Raw genomic sequence first — 22240 nt, forward strand, 5'->3', positions numbered from 1 at the left:
GTGCGGGGTGGGATCGGGGACACAGCCCCGCCATACGAGGGCCCTGCAGGCTGAGGGCCCCCAAGGGAGTCCCACCGAAAACCCCCAAGGGGCGAGGTGGGGACCCAGCGCTGCCACCCAGAATGGGATTTTGGGGGGGGGGGGGGGGATTCGGCGCCCCCCCCCCCCCAGCCTGGAACCCACAGCTCCCGCAGCGGGGTGCCACGCGTGCCCAAAACCTCCCCTTGCCGCCGGGAAAACCCTCCGTGACTGTGCCCGGGGCGCAGAGCGTGGTGGCGAGGGCACCGCCGCCACGTCCACGGCCCCGCGGAATTCGGGGCCCCAAGCCCCCCCAGCGCGTCCCCAGGCGAGGGGCAGCGTCCCGGGGACGGGGACCGCGGCCCCTCGGAGGCTGGGGGCCCCTCGGAGGCTGGGGGCCACACGCTGCTGCTGTTCCAAAGGCCGAGCGCCCCCGCTCACCCCTCGGACTCAAGTTTTTCTTCCAGAGCACGTGAAAAATATCACCCATTTGTGACGCCGGCCCCCAGCGCGGTTCCAAGCGGCCGGGCCCAGTTCCGAGGGCTGGAGCCCGCCCGGCTCCCGTGCTGCTCCCCGGTACGGCCGGGAGGCCGGTGGCACGGCGAGGAGGCCAGTGGCACGGTGAGGAGGCCGGTGGCACGGCGAGGAGGCCGGTGGCACGGCCAGGAGGCCGAGCTGCCGCTCGCTGTCCGCACATCGGGCCGGTGCTCGCGGGCACCGCGGAAACGCAACCCCCGCGGTGTGGTTTGGAGCATCCCGGGGCACGGCGTGGACAGGGTAAGGCTGCCCCCAGGGAGCCCACGGCTGAGGATTTGGGATTTTTCTGCCTCCGTGCCGCAGGTGGGATCCCCGCCGGGCTGTACCCAGGCGGGATTGATGAGCGGAGAGCGCGCGGCCCCCAAAAAGAAAAAAGGTTTCGGGCCGACGGCCGTGCCCGTGACCTGCTGCCGGGTGGGTGGCGGCGGGGTGGGGGGGACGCAGGGGGTGAGGGGGTGCCGCTGCCCCCCCAGCGGCAGTGCGGCGGCCGTCCCCTCGCCGCCCGCGCGCGGCACACGCTGTTGTTACCATCTGACAGCGCCTGGCGAAACGCGCTTTGTGATTCAGCCGTGTTGATCCCAGCCCGCGGCCCGGCCCAGCGTGGGTTTCCATGGAAAACTTCCATCGAAAACAAGGAGGGAAGGAGCCACGGCGGGAGTGACTCAGCCACAACTGGAAGCTTCTGCGGGTGAGGCGGGGAGGGATGGGACGGGGGGGGCTCTTCCCACCCCCTCTGCATCCCGCCCGGGCGGCGGGGGGTCCCGGGGGGGGAGCTGCGATGTGTGAGGGGGCTGCGGGGCACCTGCCCCGGGGGCTGGCGGGGGCAGCGGGGGGCCCTGGAAGCTCCTTGAGGGGACAGAAGGGGGAAAACGTCCCCCTGCCGAGCCCCCCGTGCCACTGGGTAACGGCACCGGTTGTCCCCAGCGCTCCCTCGTGCCCCAGGGTGCTGTCATCACCCGCCCCCCGGCGCCCTTCGCAAGCGCCACACGCAGTTTTGGGGGAAAAAACAACTCTTCGTGCCCCTACAGAGGGGAAGGGAGGATGGGGTGGGGAAGAGCTCTGCGCCCCCGCCCCAGGCTCGCAGCTCTCTGTTTGTCTCCTTCCCCTCGCGGCACCCGGGCAGGCACAGGAGCAACAGCGAGGCGCACAAGGTGCGTGGCAGGGGGCTGGGGGGGGGCTGAGCCGCGTGGAGGAAAAACGTCACCCACCCGCCTGGCGCGGGGCGGCCGGGAGCGTGGCTGCCGCCCGCGGGGACGCCCGCAGGAGCCGCTTCCCTCCTGCCGTGGCGGGCAGGTGCCGAGGGTCCCTCCCGCGCCGGTCACGCGCACCTCACGCAGGCGGGTCGGGGTTATCCGGGTTTATTGTTTGCTCCGAGCTTCGGCGGCGGCCGACACCTGGCAGAACGATACTCGTCAGTCCCCGGGAGCAGGGCGCAGGCGCTGCAGCACCCGAGCATCCCCAAAAAGCCTCCCCCATCCCTCTCCAACCCCCCCCCCCCCCCCCTCGGCGTCCCCGCGGGACCCATTCTGCCCACTCACCGCGCACCCTCGGGTCCTTCCCCGGCCCCCCCCAAACCGGCGGCGAGCCGCTGCGCGGTGCCTCCTGCGGGCAGTCCGCGGGGGCGGGCGCCACGGGGGAGGCGCTGGGCGAGCGGCTGCGGGGCCGCAGTGCGGGCTGCAGGCCGGGCAGCGCATCGGAGGCGAGCAGGAGACCGCTGCAGTGCCTCCTCCGTGCCGTGCCGCCCCGGCGAGCTGCGGCTCTGCGCTAATTAAAGCGGCTCACGGCCGGGGCCGGCCGAGCGCTGGCTGCTGCCGTCCTTCCGTGGCGGATCGGGTCCGGGGGGACAAAGGCCTCGCCGCTCTGCGAGCGCTGCTTCGACCGTTCGGGAAGGGGCCGGGAGGGCAGCAGGCGTGCATCTGCCTCTCCCAGCAGCCATCTGTCTGCTGCTTCTGTCCCCAAGGGCCAAAAGCTGCAAACCTCCTGCCCCAAACGAGCCCTGACGCAGCGGACAAGGGGTGACGGGCACCCCATACCCCTGCACTGCTCCACGAGGCAGCCATGGAGCCCCCCCGTGCCCTTCAGATCTCTGGGGCAGCGCAAGCCCGGGTCTGGGCCGCAGGGGGAACACAGCCACGTCCTCCTGCCGCTGTCTCTGCCATACGAAGCGGCAGCAAACCAGAGGGCAAACCTCACACGAATTAAAAGCTGCTCGGTTTTGCTCGGTTGGCTTTAACCCGCGGCGGTTCCCAGGTCTGTTCGCGGCTGGGTGAGCGCTGGAAGCGCTTCTGTCGACTGATCCGCTCCCCACGGCCAGCCCCGGGGAGCGCAAGGAGCCCACGGACCCAAGCGGGCCCTTCCTGCCCCAGCCGGCACCGCTGTGCCCACACCGTCACCTCCCAGCGCTCGGTGCCCGCTGCGGGATCGCCTCAGCACCGCACCCGCTCTGCTGTGCCCCACCATCCTGCAAAAAAAAGGGGAGACCAGCCCCCACCCGGCAGCCCCGAGGGCAAACGAACCCGTTCCATCAGCTGCCTCTCTTTGCCGAGCAGGTTGCAGCGCAGCACGGAGGAAAGGAGCCATCAGCGAGGCCCTGCTGCGGGCACGGCCCTGGGCGCGACGCTGCAGAAACGCCGCTGGGCTGCGGGCTCAGAGCGGCTCACCCCGGCGCTGAAGCGGTGCGGCAGCCAAGCAGGACGCCTACAATTAGAGCAACAATAACAGCAGATTTCTGCGTGCTTCTGGAAAACAGCAAAGCCAGAGATGCAGCAACGGCGCGGTTTTTTTCTCGTCCGAGGCATTCTGCATAGCAGAAGATACAACAGAGCTCTTAATTCACACCGGCTGAACCAGCACTGAACTTTAATTCTTAAAAGGAAAACGGTTACCAGCCCTGGCACTGCCAGAGAGAGGAGCTTCTCCTAGACCCAGACCACCTGGAAGGCTGCTTTAATAGCTTTTGCACGGGATATTAAGAACACAAACGTTTGGAATATAAAGCCGCAAGAGCCGTGTGCTCTGCAACCATTCATTTCCTTCGGCTGAGCTGAGACTGGTTTTTGGAACGGCTGTTCCTGTCTCTGAGAGCCCCCAGTACACAACCAGGGCACCCTCCTGTCCACAACCTCCGTGCTGTCATACCCGTGTACCCAAGAGAGCGACAAAAGAGGGAGGTAACGAAGAGTTGACACTGTGCTCCTTTGCGGTATTAGCACAGGGAGGTCGTGAGGACCTCTCCGGCCCCCCTGGAGCGCAGGGAAATACAGCGAGCTGCATGCACCCGGCTGGAGCCCCGTTTATTACAGACGCCGTTATCAAACAGCTCCAGCCCCTGGCGGCTCTGCCTGCCCCCGCCCCGCGCGGAAGCGCTCCAAGAAGTCCAGGTAGGCTTTCTTCTGCGGCGCACCCACGGGGACGAAGTGCCCGCCGGGGTGGGTGACGACGACGGGCTCCACGAAGCTCTGCGCCAGCTCCAAGCTGAGGGGGGCGGCGATGACGGCATCGGCCTCGCCCACCACGTGCAGCGTGGGCAGGGCGATGGGCTCCCGGTAGAAGTGCCCGTGGGCCGGGGCGCGGCTGGCGAAGCCGGCCACCAGGATGGCGAAGGCCACGGGGAAGCGGGGGTCGCCCCGGGCCCTCAAGGCGCACACCATGGCGGCCAGCGCCGCGCCCTGACTGAAGCCCAGCAGCCCGTCGAAAGGCCCGCGCTCCGCCAGCGCCTCCGCCACGGCCGCCAGCGCCTCGTCGAGCCCCGCCGGCTCCTCGGCCGCCTCCCGCGCCTCAAAGGCGCCGGGCCTGGAGAACCACCAGCCGCGGGGGGGGTCGTCGCCGTCGTCGGCGCCGTCTTCCTCGCCGCCTGGCACGAGGTGAGGGGCGTCGAAGGCCACGAGCTCGGCGCGGCCCCTCAGGGCTTTGCGCAGCGCCCCGGTGCGCTGGCGGAAGCGGCGCTCGCTCTGCCGGTACCCGTGCAGCGCCAGCAGCCGCAGCGGCCGCTCTTCCAACATGGCGCCCGCCCGCCCGCCGGAAGAGGGACGGGGAGCTTCCGGCCGCTCCGCGCTTCCCGCCGAAAAGCGGCGAGCTGATTGGGCGGCGTTAAAAGCGGAGGGGGCGGGACTACGGGCTGAGCCCCGCCCCCCTCCTCCCGCCTCGGGCGCCCCCTGGCGGAGGGAGGCCGGGGAGACAAAATGGCGGCGGGGGGGGGCATGGACGGGGCGGCCCCGACGGGGGCTGCACGGAGCCGCCCCGTGGGGACGAGGGCCGTGCTCAGCCCCTTCCCTGCCCCTCATGGGGCTGCTACCGGGGATGCTCCCCACAAGCCGGTGCAGCCCCGCTGGTGCTCAGTCGCTGCAGGGCTGCGCCCCCGCCACGTCCCCACAAGTGTCAGCGGGGTCGGTGGGGCCGTGCGTCCCCTCGGCGCCATCCCCGGGGACGAGGGGCGTGGGGGGCTTCGCCTGTGGGAGAGAAAGGGGGTGAGGATGAGGAGGGGCTCACGAGGGATGAAGCCACAGGGTGGCGCCTGCGGCACAGCGTTGTCCCCTCCGTCCTGCCACCCACCCACGGCCGGGGGACACGGCGGGGACGCCGCCACCCGCGGGGTGCCCACCTTGGGCGGCCGGCCGGGGGGCTGCGGGGTGCTGTGGTTCGCCGTCCACGGCCCCAGGGACTGGCTGGCGTAGAAGTCCATGGGGTACGTCGGCTGCCACTCGATGTCCCCAAGTGCCACCGCCGCCTGCGAGGGGACACGGGGCTGAGCGTGGTGGTGGTGGGGGGGGTGGGGAAGGGGGTGTCTGCCCCCTAAAAAATGGGCTGGGGGTCGCTCACCTCGTAGGGCGTCAGCAGCGGCTTGCTGAAGGCTTCCCCCCAGTCGATGGAGAGCCGGGGACAGGCTATCTGCACCCACCTGCAGGGCAAGGACGCGGCAGGTGATGGAGAAAAGTGACATTTTGGGGAGAATAATCCAAGATAGAGCCCCCACAGCCCCAGCACCCTGTGAGGGACAGGGACATGTCGGGAGCGAGGTCCCCAGGGGGGCTGCAGGCAGCTCACAGGCTTCCTACCACACACCCACCGCAGGGAGCTGCTCCCCTACATCCTCTTGCCCCATGGCCAAGAGACGCCACAGGGTTTGGGGGCACCAACAAGAGGAACCCTCTGGGACAGCAAACAAGGGCCAGGAGCTAAATTAAGACCAAGGCGGCTTTGGGGCTTCCCAGGGGAACAGGGCACGGCCGGGCTGGGGGCCCCCCGAGGCCGGCAGCACTCACGCGTCCACGCCGGGGAAGAGCTGCAGCTTGCTGGGGAAGATCTCGGACAGCAGCACCCGCACGAAGGGCCGGCCCAGGGCACGCAGACGCGACTCCAGGTGCTGCAGGAGGGGGAAAAAAGGCACCGGGGGGTGGGGAGGTTTAAAGGGTCAGGAGAGCCTCGTACGACCCCAAATCCCCAGCGCGTCGGGAAAACCAGACAAGCCCCAAAGCTCTGCCCCATGGGACCCGGCTGCGTGTGACGGGGCCGCGGCTCCATCTCGCTCCCGCGCGGCTCTCCCCAGCGCGTGCCTCAGCCTAATGAAGTAATTACCGCTCAATGACAACAATCTGTTCTCGTTAGCGGCTGCCGGCCCCGGGACGCCCGCCTGCCGCAGGGCCAAAGGCTGCGGGAGGATGCGATGCCGGCCGTACCCTCCGGAGCCGCCATCCGTCGCCCCATTGCCCGTGCCCCCTGCCCACCGTGGGCACTTTGCCTTCCCCAACCCACCCCCTGCCTGTACGGAGGACCCCCCCCACACTTCGACTTTTTGGTTTTGTTCTCCTCGCCCGGCCGGGCCGCACGGACAAGTGAACCCGCTCAGGAGTTCATCCAATTAAAAGCAAACCAGGGAATTAATTGCCAAGCCGCTCATCCAGGGGGGTCTCCGCGGCTGGCCAGCTCTCCCCGGCGAGGGGAGCGTTTAATGAGCCCTCGGTCAGCCTCCCTCGTCTGCTGCTAATTGCCCTGCCCGCGCGGCTTCGGGGTGGATCGATGGCAGCGAGGGAGGTCGAGCCGGTCCCTCCCCTGCCCCGACCGTGCCCGTGTGTCCCCACGGAGCCTGCGTGGCGATGAGGGGACCCCGCGGGTACCTGCAGGATGCGGGGGGAGCCCTGGCGCCCCAGGGTGCCCAGGATGAGCCCCCAGCAGCGGGCGCGGGCGGCGGTGCGGATGGCGTCCTGCCGGGCGCTGCGCATGCGCTCGTGGGCGTAGTGCTCCTGCGAGAAGACCTTGCTGTAGGGATCGTACCTGCGGAGCACACCCGCGCTCAGCCCTCAACTGGACGGGCTCACGTGCAGCCCCGCTGCCCCTCCTAATTAGCGCTAATTAGCTGCCGAAGCAATGCAGGGCCCGGCTGGCTCGTCAGGGCGCAGCACGGGGACGAGGGGCACAACGGGGCCGGGACCACGCTCCCGTCGCAGCCCCCAGCACCCGGTCCGGGCTCTGCTCCCCGCTCGGCTCCCCCCCCAACCTGGCTCATCAATTATGAAGATATCTTTGATTTGTTGCTTTGTTTGACGAGGAGAATTTTAATCAAATCCCACTCGGGTTTCGGCAGCTTCCCCAGCGCCATAAACCTGACGCGCGTCTCCCGTTAGTAACAAACGACCTACTAAGAAATTCAGATTTCACCAAATGGGCCCAGCCTTTCGCTCTTGATATTTCATCTGCTTTCAGCAGCCTCATCATCACGCTTTATGGCCTCTGCCTGCAGCAGCCGGGGAGTTTAATGGCTGCACCTCAAAGAGCTTTCACAGGTACTTGTCAAAATGTTTATATTCAGCCGGAGTAAATGGCTGGCGTTCATCTCACCCAGCGTGGCTCCCCTCTGCCCCTCACCTCCTCTGCCCCATGTCTCCGGGGTGGGCGACGGGGACAGCACCCACCTCTCGCCCACCCCTGGGTGCTGGGGGGATCGGGGTGCCCCTGCCAGAGGGGGATGGAGGCTGGGGGTGCCCCTACCTGTACGCGGGTATCCCCGGGTTGGCGATCATGATGGACTCCAGGTGGAAGCGGCCGTCACCCAAATACCTGCAGGAGAGGAGGGAGAGCTGCAGGAGGTGGGGGACGACAGCACCAGGCCAGCAATTCCCCAGCCCGTGGGGTGCGGAGGTGCTGGGCGGGCAGGGAGAGCCGCTCGCGGGGCGAAAAGGGGCGCCCACGCCGGCACGGAGCAGCAGAAGCAGCGCCCGGGAGCTGCTCCGTCTCTCCGGCTGGTTATAGACGTTGCTGCTTCCATTTCTAATCGGATTTCAAGTCAGCAATTACATTTCAAAGCCTTTCATTCAGCTGCCCTAATGGAGTGAGGGCTCGGAAAATGAATTCAGACGTAAAACTTGACTAGATTTTGCCCTTAATTGGAGAATGACATTTTGGAAGATCAAAGCTAATTTGTCTGCAAAAGTTAGCCCCAGAGACGGGCTAAAGAAGAAAATAATAAACGCGGGGAGGACGCGGGTACGCCGGCCACGAGCACCTGGGCGGGCAGCAGGTACCGTGGCGCAGCTCCACCGCAGCAGGACGGACCCGCTCACGCCCTGCGATGCCAAAGCAGGTCCCAGCCCGCTCGTGGTGACCTTGGGGACAGCAGAAAGGCATTGCCTCGTCCCCAGGTCCCCGCACGGGGCGAAGCCAGAGCCCTGCACCCAGTGGGTGAGATGGGGTTCGCCCCCCGCAGCCGGGCTCCCCCCAAGGGTGGGGTCCTTGTATTTATTTATTCCGCGGCGCGCTGTATTCACAGTACATTAAGCATTTCCATTACCTAAAATAATTAGGTGATAGGAAGCGAAGTGCTCCCTCTAATTTGCTGTCCTTAAATAAAATTAATGTTGCTGTGATGTTGGGCCCCGGCCATTTGTCTTTTCCAATTATCCGCCCGCCCTTCCATCTATTATCTATTCTGATATACGACTCAATTATTTCGGCCGCGCTACGAGCAGACGCCGCTCGGAGCAGCGCACGGAGAGCCGGAGGGGCCCAGCCCAGCCCACGAGCGCCCCAGGCCAAGCTCTCCCCAAAAGTGCTGAGCCTGGGGAAAGCACCCCTGGGTTTGGGGAAGGTGTGGGGATGGGGACGGGATTGGGGATGGGGACACGGGGGTGCTGTGCGCGGCTCCTGGAGCTCTGCCCCGCTGCGAGCGCTGCAGGGTCCTCGGGGACCGCGGGTACTCACGCGACGGCATCCTCGGGGACCCGGGGTACTCACACGATGGCATCCGTGTCCTGCGCCAGCCGGGGCGAGGTGCAGCCCAGGATCTCCCCGGGGGACAGCGGCTTGCACTGGGGCACACACACCCGGTACTGCGGGCGCAGCTCCTGCGCGGCCGCCTGCGGAGACACGGGGTCAGCGAGCGGGGACGAGCTGGGTGATGGACCCCAAATTCACACTGTGTCCAAGGCTGGTGGTCCTCACGTTTCTGGGGACCCTGGGGGCACCCCAACCCCAACAGCAGCAGCGTGCCAGCCCCAAGGGCTGTGCCAATAGTTCTTGGGCACACGGCAGCGGCGGAGGGGAGCCGGTCAGCTCAGAGAGGGTATCGGCCCCGCGGAGCAGAGATGCTCGGCCGGGCTCGGCCAACATATCAATTAGAAGCCGAGGGAAAACGCTTAACGCTTCAACAGCCCCGTGTTTGGATAGACATGGCTCAAGAGGCTCATTCGTCTCCGCCCGCCCTGCCCAGCCGAGGAGCAGGCAGACGGAGCTGCCGGAGCTTCCCCCGCCGCTGCCGGCACTGCATCAAAATGCCAAGTGCTCCACCGCCTGCCCTGACATTTACAGAGCAGCTCCCGGGGGAGCCGGGGAGGGGGTGCCGCCATGAAACATTGATCAGAGTTATTATAAAGTACTCGATCAACGCTACGGCGGCTGCTCGGAGCCACAGCTCACCTGCACGGCCGACACGAACTGGATGGTGCTGACGAGGGCCAGGGAGGCGCCCGGGGCGAAGTTGAAGCGAAGGGTCTCGAGGAAATGGGACGTGTCGATCTTGATGTCCACGAACACGTAGAGCATCTTCAGCCCCTGCGTGGCGTCGATGGGAACTGGAAAGAGATGGAAGGGGGGGGGGGGCGGTGAGGACGGGCCGGGTGGGCTCCCCAGCCCCCTGCACCGCTGGCACCCCGGGCTGGGGGAGCACCCGCTCGTTTCTCTCCGGATAACGGCAGCCCAGGGGGATCAATGAACACAAATCTAATTACCCCCGGTGCTAAGAAGCCTGTGTCACCGCGATTAAGTGAATAATTAAAGTACACAGAGTCCGCATCGATCCGCAGCTCCGCGCTCACTTCCCATTTGGGTGCTCTTCACCTGATCACAATTAAGTGCAAATTACTCCCTCCCGCGGGGGCCCGGGGGGACGGGGAAGGCGGCTCCGTGCCACCCGGATGTGTCCCCACAAAGACCCACGGGGCTCCCTCGGGGATGGCTGCACCGAGAGCATCGTGGGCAGCCCGACAGGGGCCCCTTGGCGTGGTTGATTCACTAACAGCGGGCTGAAAACCGGGCCTTTTACATTCCCCGTTACAGTGGTGGTAAAGCACCTAGAGCAGATATTTATCACCGCAAACCCTCACGCCGACGTGGCTTTCGGGACACAGCTCTCAACCGGGAAGTCAGTATTTCACAGGGAGCCCGGAGCCATCCTTCAAACCCTTCGCGCAGCCCCATAAAACGTCCCCCTTCCCCTGCCTGCCCTCGGGAGGGCCGCGAGGTGCCGGCAGCGCGGCGGCGGAGCCGAGCCCGCCGCTCGGCACGGCAATTCCGCCGATCCACCTTAAAACCCGGAGTGTCTTATTGTTATTTTTGGGCTGATTCCATCCTGGGTGGACTTCAAAGTTAGCAGCATCTGGGACAGCAGCGCAGTTTCCATGGCAACTGGATCCAGAGTACCGTCCGCCTGGGGAGCACGCAGCCTCCTCCTCCTCCCTTCCCCTTCCAGCCAGCGCTGCACCCGCGAAGGCGCCTTCCCCGGCCCCTTCCCCGACCCCTTCCCCGGCCCTGGCCCCATCGGAGGCTCCTGGGCGAGCCCAGGGCACGGGGCTGCGATTTGGGCACCGCTGCAGCCAAGCAGGATGGAGCCGGGCGCTGCGGCACGGCGGGAGGGAAGAGGCTCCGCACGCCGTGCCGCTCCCAAAATCCTGCCGGCGGGCAGCGACCCAGCCAGCCCGGCCCCGGCCAACGCAGGCAGTGGAGGCCGGAGGACAGAAATCCCTTTGGAGAGGGATCCGAGCCCCGGGCTGAGTCTCCAAGCCTGGCGTTGAGCGTGGCCGGGCACCAGCTCGGCGTGGGCACGTGCTTTCAGCCAGGCGCGATGGCACCGGCGGTGGCGCAGCCTCCACTGTCCCCACTGCCTCGACCACAACCGGGCGCAGCCACCACGCTCCCCAGGGCCGAACGTCACCTACTCAGGCAGCTGTGACCGTAGTGCACCAAGAAGTCAGCGCCCAGGGCCCGCGCCGTGTAGTCGTCCACGCAGCACGCGCCGTAGGTCACGTCGCCCATCACCACCGCCTCCGCCTCCGTGAACCTGCGGGGAGGCACGACGGCGGTGAGGGTGGCATCCTGATGGCACTGGCACGTCCCACGTCCTCCCCTCCCTGTGCCAGGGTCCCCGTCCCCAGCCCGGTTTGGTCCCCGCGGGCACGCGGCGCAACCGGGGGACCCCGCGCTGCCGTGGAGCCCCTCGCCGTGCGCCGCCGAGGACGAGCATTGGCTACTCTCCGAGATGTCAACATGATTAAACTGGAGAGCGGTAATCCGCCTCTTCAATTGGGTAAAGCTGTTTGCAATTCAGCGGATTATCCGCTCATCAAATAAGACGCTGCCAGCTTCCTAATGCAGCGAGAGGGAAAGGAGCAGGGGGAGACCCGGCGCGGCGCAGTGTCATCGCTCCGGGGACCAGAGCCACCGGGACGGGCAGGCAGCCACCCCGGCACCCCGAGCCGTGCCAGCACCACGGGAGAGGTGGCAGCGGGCTGGCAGAGCCACCGTCACCCCATGCCCGAGCTGGTCCACCCCATCCCGTGCCCGGCTGCATCTCCAGTGGGTGCCAGCTCGGAAAAGACGGGTGCCAGGTGCGCTCGGGGAGCAGCTGGTGCTTAGGTGGCACTTGGAGAGGGGTGGCACGGAGCGAGCTGGCACCGTCACCCGTCACCCGTGCCTGGCATCGCCGCCCCAGCCACCCGGGCACCCGCGTGCCGAGAGATAAAGCCGGGGCTCGCGCGTGATTTAAAGGAGCCACCTTTGTGGGTAGTTTATGGCACCATTTCAGGGGATTATTAGCTTGGCCGCGTTCCCGGGGAGCCGCCGTGGTGGTTTAATTATGAAAGCAGGTATCGCAGTGACAAAGCCCCGCGCCTGGAGGGGCCGCTTAAACCCGATGCTAATTCCTTATTTACACCGATGGCCGGGCCGTATCTCGGGCCTGGGCACCCCCGGCTCCTGCTCGGTGGCTTCTTACGAGGGCGACCCCGGTGCCGGCAGGGGCTCGGTGCCACCGCTGCGGGGCTCGGGGCCGGCAGAGGTGGGGGCCCCTGCGCAGCGTCACCCCCCTGCGGGTGCTGGCTGGGGGCCAGGGTCCTGCGCGCGCTCCTCCCCGAGCGCCAGGCAGGGAGCGTTACGTCGGCGGCAAGAATAGAAATGGTGGGCAGATCTGGGCAGATGGCAGAAGGTGGGGAAATGGCGGAGCGTGCTGGATATTAACAGCTCCGGCCCGTCGTCAGCGCCCCGGGGAGGGGGACAGGGCAGCGAGAGCATCCCCGCCAAGGGGACGGAGCCACTGCCACCCCTCAAATCCTGCAAGAATCAGGCACCGCCAGCTCTCCCTCCAGCACCCCAGGGGCTGGGGACAGCGGGAGGATGGACCTGAGCCCGCCAGCACCCAAAATCCCGCGGTCCCTCGCCGCCAGCACGGCCTGGATGGGAGGACGATGGCTGCACTGCCCCTACGGCGGTGCCACGGGGCTGGGGGCTGCCGGCGAAGCATCGAGAAAGCTCTCCCACCCCCCACCCCGCCCCGAGCCCCCAGCCCCCTTCTCTAATGAGAGGTGATGAGACGTACGTGAATCAGACTCCACACATCTCAGCAAAAGTGGAAAATTATTCAGCTCCTTAAGATTCAGGACGGGGAGGTCTGACTCAGAGCGGCAGCCAGCGCCGCTTAATTTTTTATAGATTAAAATGTATGCAAATTGGCCCGAACCCCAGAGAAAGTCCCTGGGGGTGAAGAGCGAGAAAGTGAAATAGCAACAGCGGAGGGAGGGGGCAGAGCCTGGCGGAGGCGCCCGGTGCCCCTGCCCGGTGCGCTGGGCTCGGCACGTGGCTCCTCGGCGAGGGTGCTGAGCCCCACGCGATGCAGGGAGCTGTCATGCTCCAGGAGCTCGGAGAGGGGACGGGGACCTGGGATGGACCCAGGACACCGCAGGATGATGCTGGGGTGGTGGGATGGGTGCAGGGAGCACCGCGGTGCTGGGGGGGACACGGGGCCAGCACGCGCCGGGGTGACCCGCGCCGGCTGGGCTGGACGCTCGAGCGGAGCGGCTGCAATCTCCCGAGACAAATCAAAGGCGAGCGCGGGGGCCTCCCCTTGATGTTTTAATCAGTTCGGTGTCACCGGAGCCTTTCATCAAACTACAGAGGAAGGAAACGTCAATTAGCAGCCACCTGCCTGCCACGGGGGCCGGCGAGCCGCTCGCCCACCGGTCCGGACCCGAGCGGCTGCGGCAGCGTCCTCGTGGGTGCCTCGTGTCCCCGCCGCCCGTCGTGGGGTCCCGGTGGCGTGTCAGGACGCGGTGACAGGGCTGTCCCCAGCCGGCGCCGAGCCGCTCGCTCCAGCTGGGAGCTCATGAATATTGAAGACTAGGGGAGGTTATTCATCTTTTACGTCCCGCAAACCCCGTTCATTCTGAAAAACAGCCCGGCCTTAGCATTTTTCTCATCTCCCCTAATTCATTATCTCCTCTTTTAAACAGATGGCGCCCGAAATCCCATTTATAAAGTGCCACGCTCAGCACTGTCAGGATGCGCGCCCGGGCTCGGGTCCCGGCCCCGTGGCGGCGATGGGAGCGCGCCCGGCCCCCTGACCCCGCTCTCCCGTGGCTGGCACAGGACGGAGGTGACAACAACCCAGGGACAAGCGTGGGGACCCCGTCCCCTCCTCCAGCCAGGCGCCAGCAGCCCTGGCTTCACCCTGCCTCACTTTTACCAGCAAAACTTTCCTGCCCGCGGGCCCAGCAGCCCCCAGCACGGGGCAGCCGGTCCCCAGCATCCCCTCCCGCTGCCTGCTGGCTCCCGGCCCCCCGGCAGATAAATGAGGGCGTTTGCTGCCGGCGGCAGCGCGGTGCCCCCTGACACCGCGTGAGCGATGCCGCGCTGACCCGCAGCCCATCAATCTGCTCCCTCGCCGCGGCGGAGGGGACCCGGCCACGGCGCATCCATCTCACCCGGCCGCCGGCCGTGCTCCAGCAGCCCTCGGTGGAAAAAGAGATGGAGGGGACCAGGCTGGGAGCCCCCCGTCCTGGCATTTCGGGGCTTATAGAGACGCTGCAGCACCCATGGGTGCCCGCGTCCCGCTGGGGATGGGGACACGGAGCGAGCTGCTCCGTGCCTGCGGGCTCCCATCTCAGCCCTCCGCCGTCCCGGGGCACGGAGCGCAGCCCCGGCCCGGAACAACGCGTTTAATTAGCGGAGAAGCCCATCACCGAGCCGCATTATCAGGCTCCCAACTTCATTAGCGCGGGAAGGCTGCACATAATTAAAATAATGAGTTTGCAATTTTACTGCAAACGGCTCTGGAAGAGCACCGCTGCAGCTGGGCAATTACCGCCCGCGCGCGGCCCCGCCGAGCGCCCGCAAGTGGGTCAGGCCAGCGAGGCGTGCGCGTCCCCGGGGTCCCCGACGGCCAGGTCCCCGTCCTGGTCCCGTCCCACTTGGGGACGTGGCCGGTCCCTGCCCTACCAGGCAGCCTGCGTCCCGAGGTGCACCCCAGCCCCATGTTTTGCTGGCCTGGAGGCTGGGAAAACCCCAAACGAGACAAAGCAAGGTCCCAGAGCAGGGTGGTGGCACGGCCACCGTGGTTTCCTGCGCCCCGTTGGTGCCTGTCCCCTCCGTGGCAGCTTCCCTGTGGCCGTGCCATGGGGCCGCCCCTCGGTGCCAGCTCCCCGGGGACACGGGGACACGGGACGGGCACCACGGTGGGGTGACTTTGGCACGGCCTGGCCCCAAGGAGGTGGCAGCCCCGTGCACAGCCCCTGCCCCGTCCTCCCTACGGCCCAGGCGAGGCTTTAAACGTCTCCGCTCAAGTGAGAACTCCATTCTCCCTAATGATGCCGCTGTGCACTTAATGACGGTGATTAAATCCCCCCCGTGCACCGCGCCGCTTCTGCTGAAAGGACGAAGGGAGAGAGGAGAGGGCAACGAGAGGGCGGCCGAGGCTGGATCCTGCGCCGCGCTGACACCCCCAGAGGCTCCTTCGGGGCTTTCTGGCGATGCCACCGGCTTCGTCACGCCGCTCAGCGCCACGTCGCAGAGCCGCCTGGCCGGGGCACCCGGTGCCCCCATGCTGGCACCCACCAGGAGGGGACGGCACGTGCGGCACCCAGGGGCTCCTCCGTCCTCGCTATCTCTGCCGCCGGCTGCAGCGGGGCCTTTCAAGCCGTGCCAGCGCTGCCAGCTGCTCCGGGCACCCCGGCCAGGATGCGGCCCCAGGGCAAGGGAGGTGGGGGGGGGTCAGAACCGTGCCAACAGCGCTCGCCCGGCCCCGCGCCACCCCCGATTAGCAGGAGCCGCTCGCCCTGCCGCCGGGTGGGGAGACAGAGGGATTAGCAGCTGCGGAACCTGACAGCTGACTTTATTAACAAGGAATCAAAAGCCCAGCTGAGAGCCCAGCTGATCCGCCTGCTCCAGCCCCGGCGGGGGTGGGGGGGCGGGGGGAGAAGGGGTCCACTCCCGCAGACCCCCCCCCATCAATCCTAAGCCCTCGGCGCGGGGCGCACCGCTGCTGCCACCTCCCCGGCATGGTGGGCTGGGGGCTGCCCCCAACTCCCGAGCTGCTGTCCAGGCTCTCCCCACGCGCATCTCCCCCCGTCCTGCCGCCCCCCACGTGTGTCGTTCCCCCCCCCACCCCCCCGGCACGAGCTCCCCTCCGCCGAATTACATCAGCTGCCAGAAACGGAGCCAATTTGGAAGTCGCCGCCGGAGCGTCGTGATGCGGCTCCGGCAGCCCGCGGCCCCGCCAGCTCAGCGGCCCGCGGGCGGCAGCAAGACCCCCGCCCCGCCGAGGGCTGGCGACCGACCCCGCGGCCCCCCCCCATCCCGCTCAGAGGTAACGCCAACCCTATTAACGCTAATTAACGGGGCCTCACGCCGGTCGATGCTGTCAGCGTCCTTATTTCAAAGGCACCACGCTAAGCACCCGAAGCCTTTCGGCGAGGCTCCGGCTTCAGCCAAGCGCCCGGCGAGAGGCAGCGCGATGCTGGGGTGCGCAGGGTGGGCACGGGCTGGGGACCCCAACCCACAGCCCCCTGCCCTTGTCCCCACTTGTCCTTGCTCTCATCCCTCCCCAGATATTTGTGTATTTTGCCAAAAGCAGCTCCAGCAGCCGGGAGAAATATTAGGGGAGCGGCAGCAGGCATGGCTCCGGCTGAGCAGGAGCGCTGTGGGACAGGCACCGCTGTCCCCATGCTATGCTAGATGCCACCCGGGGCCAGCAGCACCCAGATCCCGTCCCCAGCCTCGCCACGGCCGCGGCCGGAGCTGCACCGATTCCCGTCACGTCGTAGCCACGCGGCTCCTGGGCAACGAGAGGGGCCGGTGGGCGCAGCGGCCAGCCGTGATTCCACATTAATGCCCGCGATGAATATTAACAGCGGGCGGAGGCAGGCTCTAACGAGGCCACCCGCCGGCCCACGCCTCACCCGCAGCAATTTAACCCGGTCCCAGGAGCGCGGGGACATGGCTGGGCTCGCTCCTGACCCCGCGTCCTCGCGGCCTCGTGTCCCCGAGCCGGAGGACGGCTGTCACCCGGCGTCCCCAGCACGGGACCGGGCGCTGCGGCGTCCCCAGGGCAGCAGCAAGGGCAGGATCCGACCACCCCCGGCAGCGAAGGCGAGGCCCTTGGGGATGCTGCACCCCGGGAAGCGGGGCTTAAGGTCTCACTCAGATGAAAGAGCCCCTTAATCCGCCGCCTTTGAAGCCGGAGACATGAAAGCGGCTGGGTGCCAAAGCCGGAGAGGAGGCAGCGCCGCTTAAAGGGACAGGCCCACGCGGTGCCGCCCGCCCCCCCCGCGTCCCTTCGGTCCCCCGCAGCCACCCCCCCGCACCCCACGCCCATCCCGTCCCCCGCGCCCCACGCTCGCCTCCTGCCCGCTCCCACCCTCCCGCTGCTCCCTCGCCCAGCCCTAACGCGGGGCTGCGGCAGCTCCCCCCCCCCGCCCCGGGGACACGGTGACAAAGCTGGGACATGTCCCGTGACAAAGCGAGGGGCTTGGGGGGACAGCCACAGCAGGGTGAGGGGTGGGACCGGATGGGTGACAAGATTTCGGGCGATTTCTGCCGGGTGCCTGAACCCACCGCCACAGCGCCGAGCTCCTCGGTCCCCCTTCGTTCCCACCTCCTGCTTCCACCGAGGGGAAAAAAAAAATCAGGAGGGCTGGGGCCGAGAGCTGCCTGCGGTCACCTCCTGTAGGGACACGGCCTCTGGGCTGTCACCTCTTCAGCGGCACCGCAGGGAGCCGAGCTGCCGGGGGACAGGGACAGGTCCCTGCCACCCACATCCAGGGGACATCCCCGCGAGGGCACCCGGCCGTGCTCGCACCGCAGAGGTCACCGCCACCCTGCGGCTCCGCAAGCAGACGGCGGGGACGTGTGAATCCAGAAGGGACCGTGCGGGCGCTGGGAGGGCGGCGTGGCCGTGCCGTCCCCGTCCCCAAAGTGCCGGGAGGCTGCGGCGGAGGTGGGAGCCCCGGCGCCCTCCCCGGGGCGCGCAGCTGGGTCTTACCGCTCGATGATGTCTGCGATGGTGCAGGCGAACATGAGGAGCCCCTCCGGCATCTGTAGGGCCACTGCAAGAGAAACAAACACCCGCGGTTACCCCGGTGCTCCCGAGCAGGATCCGACCCCTTTGGGCTTCCCCCAAACCGACAGAAATTGGGCAAAAGGACGGCGGAAAGCGGCGGCGTGGCACAGATCCCCGAGGCCCCGGCCGTGGTGCTGGCTCTGCCTGCCCGCGCCCATCCTGAGCGAGCGCATCTCGTCCCTTTCTGAACCCGCTGACACTTCTGCTCTGCCCGGCTTCCCGCAGTAACGAGCTCGAGGTTTTAATTATGTGCTGCACGGGGAAAGGTACTTTCTTCTGTTTATTTTAAACCTGCTCCTAATAATGTAAACGTGCGCCCCTGGCTCTCCTGCTGCAAGGAAGAGGGAATAATCATCCCCTATTCAGCCTCCCCGCACCACTCACAACTCCACAGCCCTCTCTCATGTCCCCCTTCGGTCGGCTCTCTTCCAGCTAAAGGATCTAAATCTGTTTCATCTCCCATTGTACAGAAGCTCTTCGAAACCTTTGATCGTCCTCGCGGCCCTTCTCCACACCTCCCCTCGCTGCCTCGCTCCCCGTTTTGAGAGGGTGGCCGGCGACGCAGGCAGCTTTGTGCGTAGCACGCGTTTATTCATAGCAGGGCGATGTTTCCCGTTTTGTTCTCTCCTCGCGGCTCGGAACAATCCCTCTGCCTCGCGCGGGGCCGCGAAGCCGGCCAGGAACTCAGCCTCTCGCTTCGGTGCCCGGCCCTATTAATCCCCTCGTCGTTTCACCTCCCGATCCGGCTAATATCCCAGCAATATTTACCCACACGGCCTCTGCAAATCCCTTTCCGACGGAGATCCCCAGGCTGCCGAGCCAAAACCCGGTGGCAAACACGGAGCTATTTAAAGCCCTGCCCCCAAATCGGGCTAATCTCACCCCGGCTCCAACCTGTGGGGCACTGGGAAAGCTCCGGGGGGGCTCTGCCAGTCCGAGGCTGCGCAGGCACCCGGTGCCCCCGCTATCCCCAGCCCACCTGGGACCATCTGGGGCTGCCTCCACCGCACTACCACCAGCTTTTGGAGGGCAGAGCCTTACGGAGCAGTGCTGGAGGTCCGAAAACAGTGGGAACGGGGGACGGCGATGCTGCTGGGGTGCCACAGCCGGGCACAAGCCCACCACGGGGCCAGAGCCCCCCCTCCCCTCCCCACACCCCGGGATGCTCCCAGCTCCTCAACCAGCTTCGCCCCCGCCGGGGACAAGGGGGTGACAAGGGGGTGACAAGGGGGTGACACGGTGGCTCCCAGCCCTGCGTCGGGCAGGGCTGGCACCAACCCCGCGTTCCCCCAGCAACGCGGCCCCGGCTGGGCTCGGCACAGGCGGCTTTTGAAAATCCCAGCATGGCTGGCTGGCTGATGGGCTCCGCTCCCAGCTCCGCGGACTAAATCCCAACCGCATATTTACATTTAATTAGGAGGTGCCAACAAGCAGCAAAACGCGGCAGCGGGAGCCGCGGGAGCTGTGGCAACGAGGCCGGGCAGCCCTGCCCCGTACCGGGAGCCGCGGGGACGGCGACGTGCCCGCGGCCACCGTGCCACGAGGGACACGGGGGTGCGGTGTCCCCCCGTGATGCCCAGCAGCTCGGTGGCAGCTGGCGAGGCTCCCGAGAGGACGCGGGGCTTGAAAAATCAGGGATGCAGGTGGCACCGGGTGAGGGAGGACCCCCAGCACCCCTTCGGGGGCCACCACGGAGCCTCCCCACCCACCGCGGGCCACGGCCGCCCCCCGGGATCCGGGAGCGAGGATGAGGCTGGGGCTCAGCGCCGTGCCAGGGAGGCGCAGGGAGAGCATCGCAGAGCTGGCCGGCGGCCCAGCCGCGTCTGCGGAGCTGACAGCTCCGCGCAGCTCCACCTGTCCTGTTCGATGCGATTCCAGCCCGGCGATACAGGTCTATTAACCCGGCACCGGGGCACGGGCGGCTCCAGGAGGCACCCGCGCACGGGGGCTGCCCCAGCACCGTGGGTCCCCAGCGGGTGTCCTCTCCTGTCCTGTCCCACCCCATCCTGTCCATCCTGTCCTGTTCCATCCCATCCCATCCCAACTTGGTCCCATCCATCCCAACCCATCCTGTCCCATCCATCCCATCCCATCTCATCTCATCCATCCTGTTCTGTCCCAAACCATCTCATCCATCCCGTCCTGTCCCATCACGTCTATCCCATCCCGTCCCATCCCACCCATCCTGCCCTGTCCCATCCTGTCCCATCCCACCCATCCTGTCCTGTCCCATCCCGTCCCATCTCATCCATCCTGTCCTGTCCCAACCCACCCCACCCATCCCATCCCATCCATCCTGTCCTGTTCCATCCCATCCCAACCATCCTGTTCCGTCCTGTTCCATCCCATCCCAACCATCCTGTCCCATCCCATCCCGTTTCATCCGTCCTGTCCTGTCCCAACCTGTCCCATCCATCCCATCCCGTCCCAACCCATCCCTTTCCATCCATCCCATCCCGTCCCATCCCATCCATCCCGTCCCATCCCATCCCATCCCCGCTCACCCTTCTTGGCCCCCGCCTGCCGGATCCTCCAGACGGTTTTGGGGATCTCGAAGTTGTAGTTCGCAGGCAGGGCCCCCGCCGCCTCCCGCAGCTCGGGGTCGCTCAGCAGCTCCTCGGGGACCTGCGTCGCCGCCCGCCGCGCCGCGGCTCGGCCTGCGGGAGGGAACGGGGCATGCAACGGGGGGTGGCCGGGGTGGGGACACCACGTCCCGGGGGGGCACCGGGCTGCCCCGTGACACCCCCGGGGCTGGGTCCGAGCCCCCGTTAGCGGCCAGATTTCAGCTCAGGTCAACGATATTAATTGTTTTAGGGCGGGGGGCACGTTTTACGCCCCCAAAGCACCACGCCGTGCCTTGACGTGACCCCAAAACAAACCGGGGGTTCCCCTGCCCGGTACCGGCCACCCGACGGCGACCGAACCGGACCCGTCCCGTTGTGGGGAGCCCCCCCCCGCACCCCTTTTTCCACCCCCTACCCCCCCCCCCCCCCGCCGGTACCGGCAGCAGCCGCCGCCCCCGCAGCTCGGCGGAGTCAGAGCGCGGCGGGGGAGTGACAGCACGGGATTATTCACCGCCGCCAGCCCCGGCGAGCGTCACCCGGCACCGGCACCGTGAGCCACCGACCCCTCCGCACGGCCCACGGCACAGCCGGGACGGCCCCCGGGAGGGGTGTGTGTGTGTGTGGGGGGGGTGTGCTCCCGCCACCGGCACCCAAAATACCCCAAAATACCGGGGGGAGGGGGGGGACCGGGGGATGAGCCCCGGTGTGCCGGTACGGAGCCGGGCGGTCTCACGGTGCGGCGGGGAAGCGGCCCCGGGAGGCTGAACCGGGCCGCGGTTCCGAGCCGTTTTCGCAGAGCACGATCCCAAGCCGGTATCCCCCGGAGCACCGGCTCTGAGGGCCGGTAACCGGGCCCGGTAGAGGCTGCCGGTACCGTCCCGGTTGAGCTCGGTCCCCCCCCGGGCACCGGGAGGTGAGGCCCAGAACCGTCGCGGCTCCGCGGTTCCGACCCGTTTTGGCAGAGCACAACCCCAACCCGGTATCCCCCCCGGTGCACCGGCTCTGCGCCCGGTAACCGGGCCCGGCAGAGGCTGCCGGTACCGTCCCGGTTGTGCCCGGTCCCCCCCGTCCCGTCCGGCCCCGTCCGGCCCCGTCCGGCCCCGTCCCACCTGCGGCAGCCGCGGGCCTCGTGGCCGCGCACCGGAGGCTCCCCGGGGCCGCCATGGCGCGGGGGCAGGCGGCGGCGGCAGGCGGCGGCAGCCGAGCCCCGAGCGGGCGGCGCGGCCAGGCCAGAGCAGCCGCCGGCCGCCGCATCGAGCCCGGCGGAGCGCACGGCCGGGCCCCGACGGGGCGGGACGGGACGGGACAAAAAGGGGGCCCGGCGGCCCCGAGCCCGTGCCGGGAACCACGCCGAAGGGTTTGTGCCCCCCCCCCCCCACGCCCCCTACCCCAACTCCTCCGGGGGTGTTGGGGCTGAGCCCCCGGGCTACCGGGTGCCCGCTCCCGGTACCGTTGTGGGATCGCGGAGGGGGGTGGCCGTGGGGACGGCCCTGGGGGTCCCTCCCCGCTGCGAGACGTGGGATGAGAGGGGGCGGGGGGTCCCGGGGGTGGCAGGGGGACGGGGGGGGGGGGGGTGACAGCGACCCCCGAGGGGCAGCGGGGACAGCAGCGTCCCCGGTGGGATAACGGGGGCTGCTACGGGGCTGGAGGGAGCCCCGAGGGGCAGCGGGGACCTCCGGGGGGCACGGCGGGGGCAGCGGGACCCCCGTGCGGTATCGGGACCCCGATGGGGTGGGGGGGGGACCGGGGGGCCGGCAGGGCTCCGGGAGGGGCAAAGACCGGGGAAGGACCCGGTGGAGCGGCACGGACGGGGCGGAGGGGACAGCGGGGACCCGGGGGGAGGGGGGGGGGGGGGCAGCGGGGACAGCGGAGCTCCCGGTGGGGTGGCAGCGACCCCGCGGGGATACCGGGCACTCTGTTAGGGCGGAGGGGCGACGCTAAGGGGCGGGGGGCCCCGTCGGAGGGGGGGTAGGATGGGGCGGCTGGGGACAGCGGGGCCCCGGCGGGTGCTTTGGGGACAGCGGGGACA

At 67.9% G+C, this 22240-nt stretch overlaps 3 protein-coding genes across 3 annotated transcripts in view; 1 reads left to right on the forward strand and 2 right to left on the reverse strand.

The window, feature by feature from the left end:
• Positions 1–3823: 3823 nt before the first annotated feature.
• On the reverse strand, positions 3824–4981 carry OVCA2 (OVCA2 serine hydrolase domain containing). The gene has a single exon (XM_080562850.1). The coding sequence runs from the start codon at positions 4836–4838 to the stop codon at positions 3867–3869; it is 972 nt and encodes a 323-aa protein (XP_080418976.1). The 5' UTR covers positions 4839–4981; the 3' UTR covers positions 3824–3866.
• DPH1 (diphthamide biosynthesis 1) lies at positions 3824–21417 on the reverse strand. Its single transcript, XM_080562845.1, has 12 exons — positions 21321–21417; positions 20152–20304; positions 17570–17633; positions 10980–11101; positions 9463–9617; positions 8782–8903; positions 7540–7608; positions 6669–6825; positions 5817–5917; positions 5374–5452; positions 5156–5281; positions 3824–5003 (listed from the first exon to the last, which is right to left on the reverse strand). Exons 1-12 carry the CDS (start codon positions 21373–21375, stop codon positions 4890–4892), a joined length of 1317 nt encoding a protein of 438 aa, XP_080418971.1. The 5' UTR covers positions 21376–21417; the 3' UTR covers positions 3824–4889.
• The window catches only part of RTN4RL1 (reticulon 4 receptor like 1), a 31546-nt gene continuing 29617 nt past the window's right edge, over positions 20312–22240 (forward strand). The window contains exon 1 of the mRNA XM_080562841.1: positions 20312–20819. The gene's annotated coding sequence lies outside the window, so the exon portion shown is untranslated. The remainder of the gene's footprint in view (positions 20820–22240) is intronic.

This window comes from Anser brachyrhynchus, assembly GCF_964034855.1.
Source record: "Anser brachyrhynchus genome assembly, chromosome: 20".
In the NCBI taxonomy this organism is placed as follows: Eukaryota; Metazoa; Chordata; class Aves; order Anseriformes; family Anatidae; genus Anser; species Anser brachyrhynchus.

Coding starts and splice junctions, on each gene's coding strand:
- DPH1 (XM_080562845.1), bottom strand. CDS start 21,375: ATGGCGGCCCCGGGGAGCCTCCGGTGCGCGGCCACGAGGCCCGCGGCT. Junction 11,102..17,569: donor ATCGCAGACATCATCGAGCG/GTAAGACCCAGC, acceptor GCCTCCCCGCAG/GTTCACGGAGGCGGAGGCGG. Junction 5,282..5,373: donor CGCTGCTGACGCCCTACGAG/GTGAGCGACCCC, acceptor GTCCCCTCGCAG/GCGGCGGTGGCACTTGGGGA.
- OVCA2 (XM_080562850.1), bottom strand. CDS start 4,838: ATGAGGGGCAGGGAAGGGGCTGAGCACGGCCCTCGTCCCCACGGGGCG.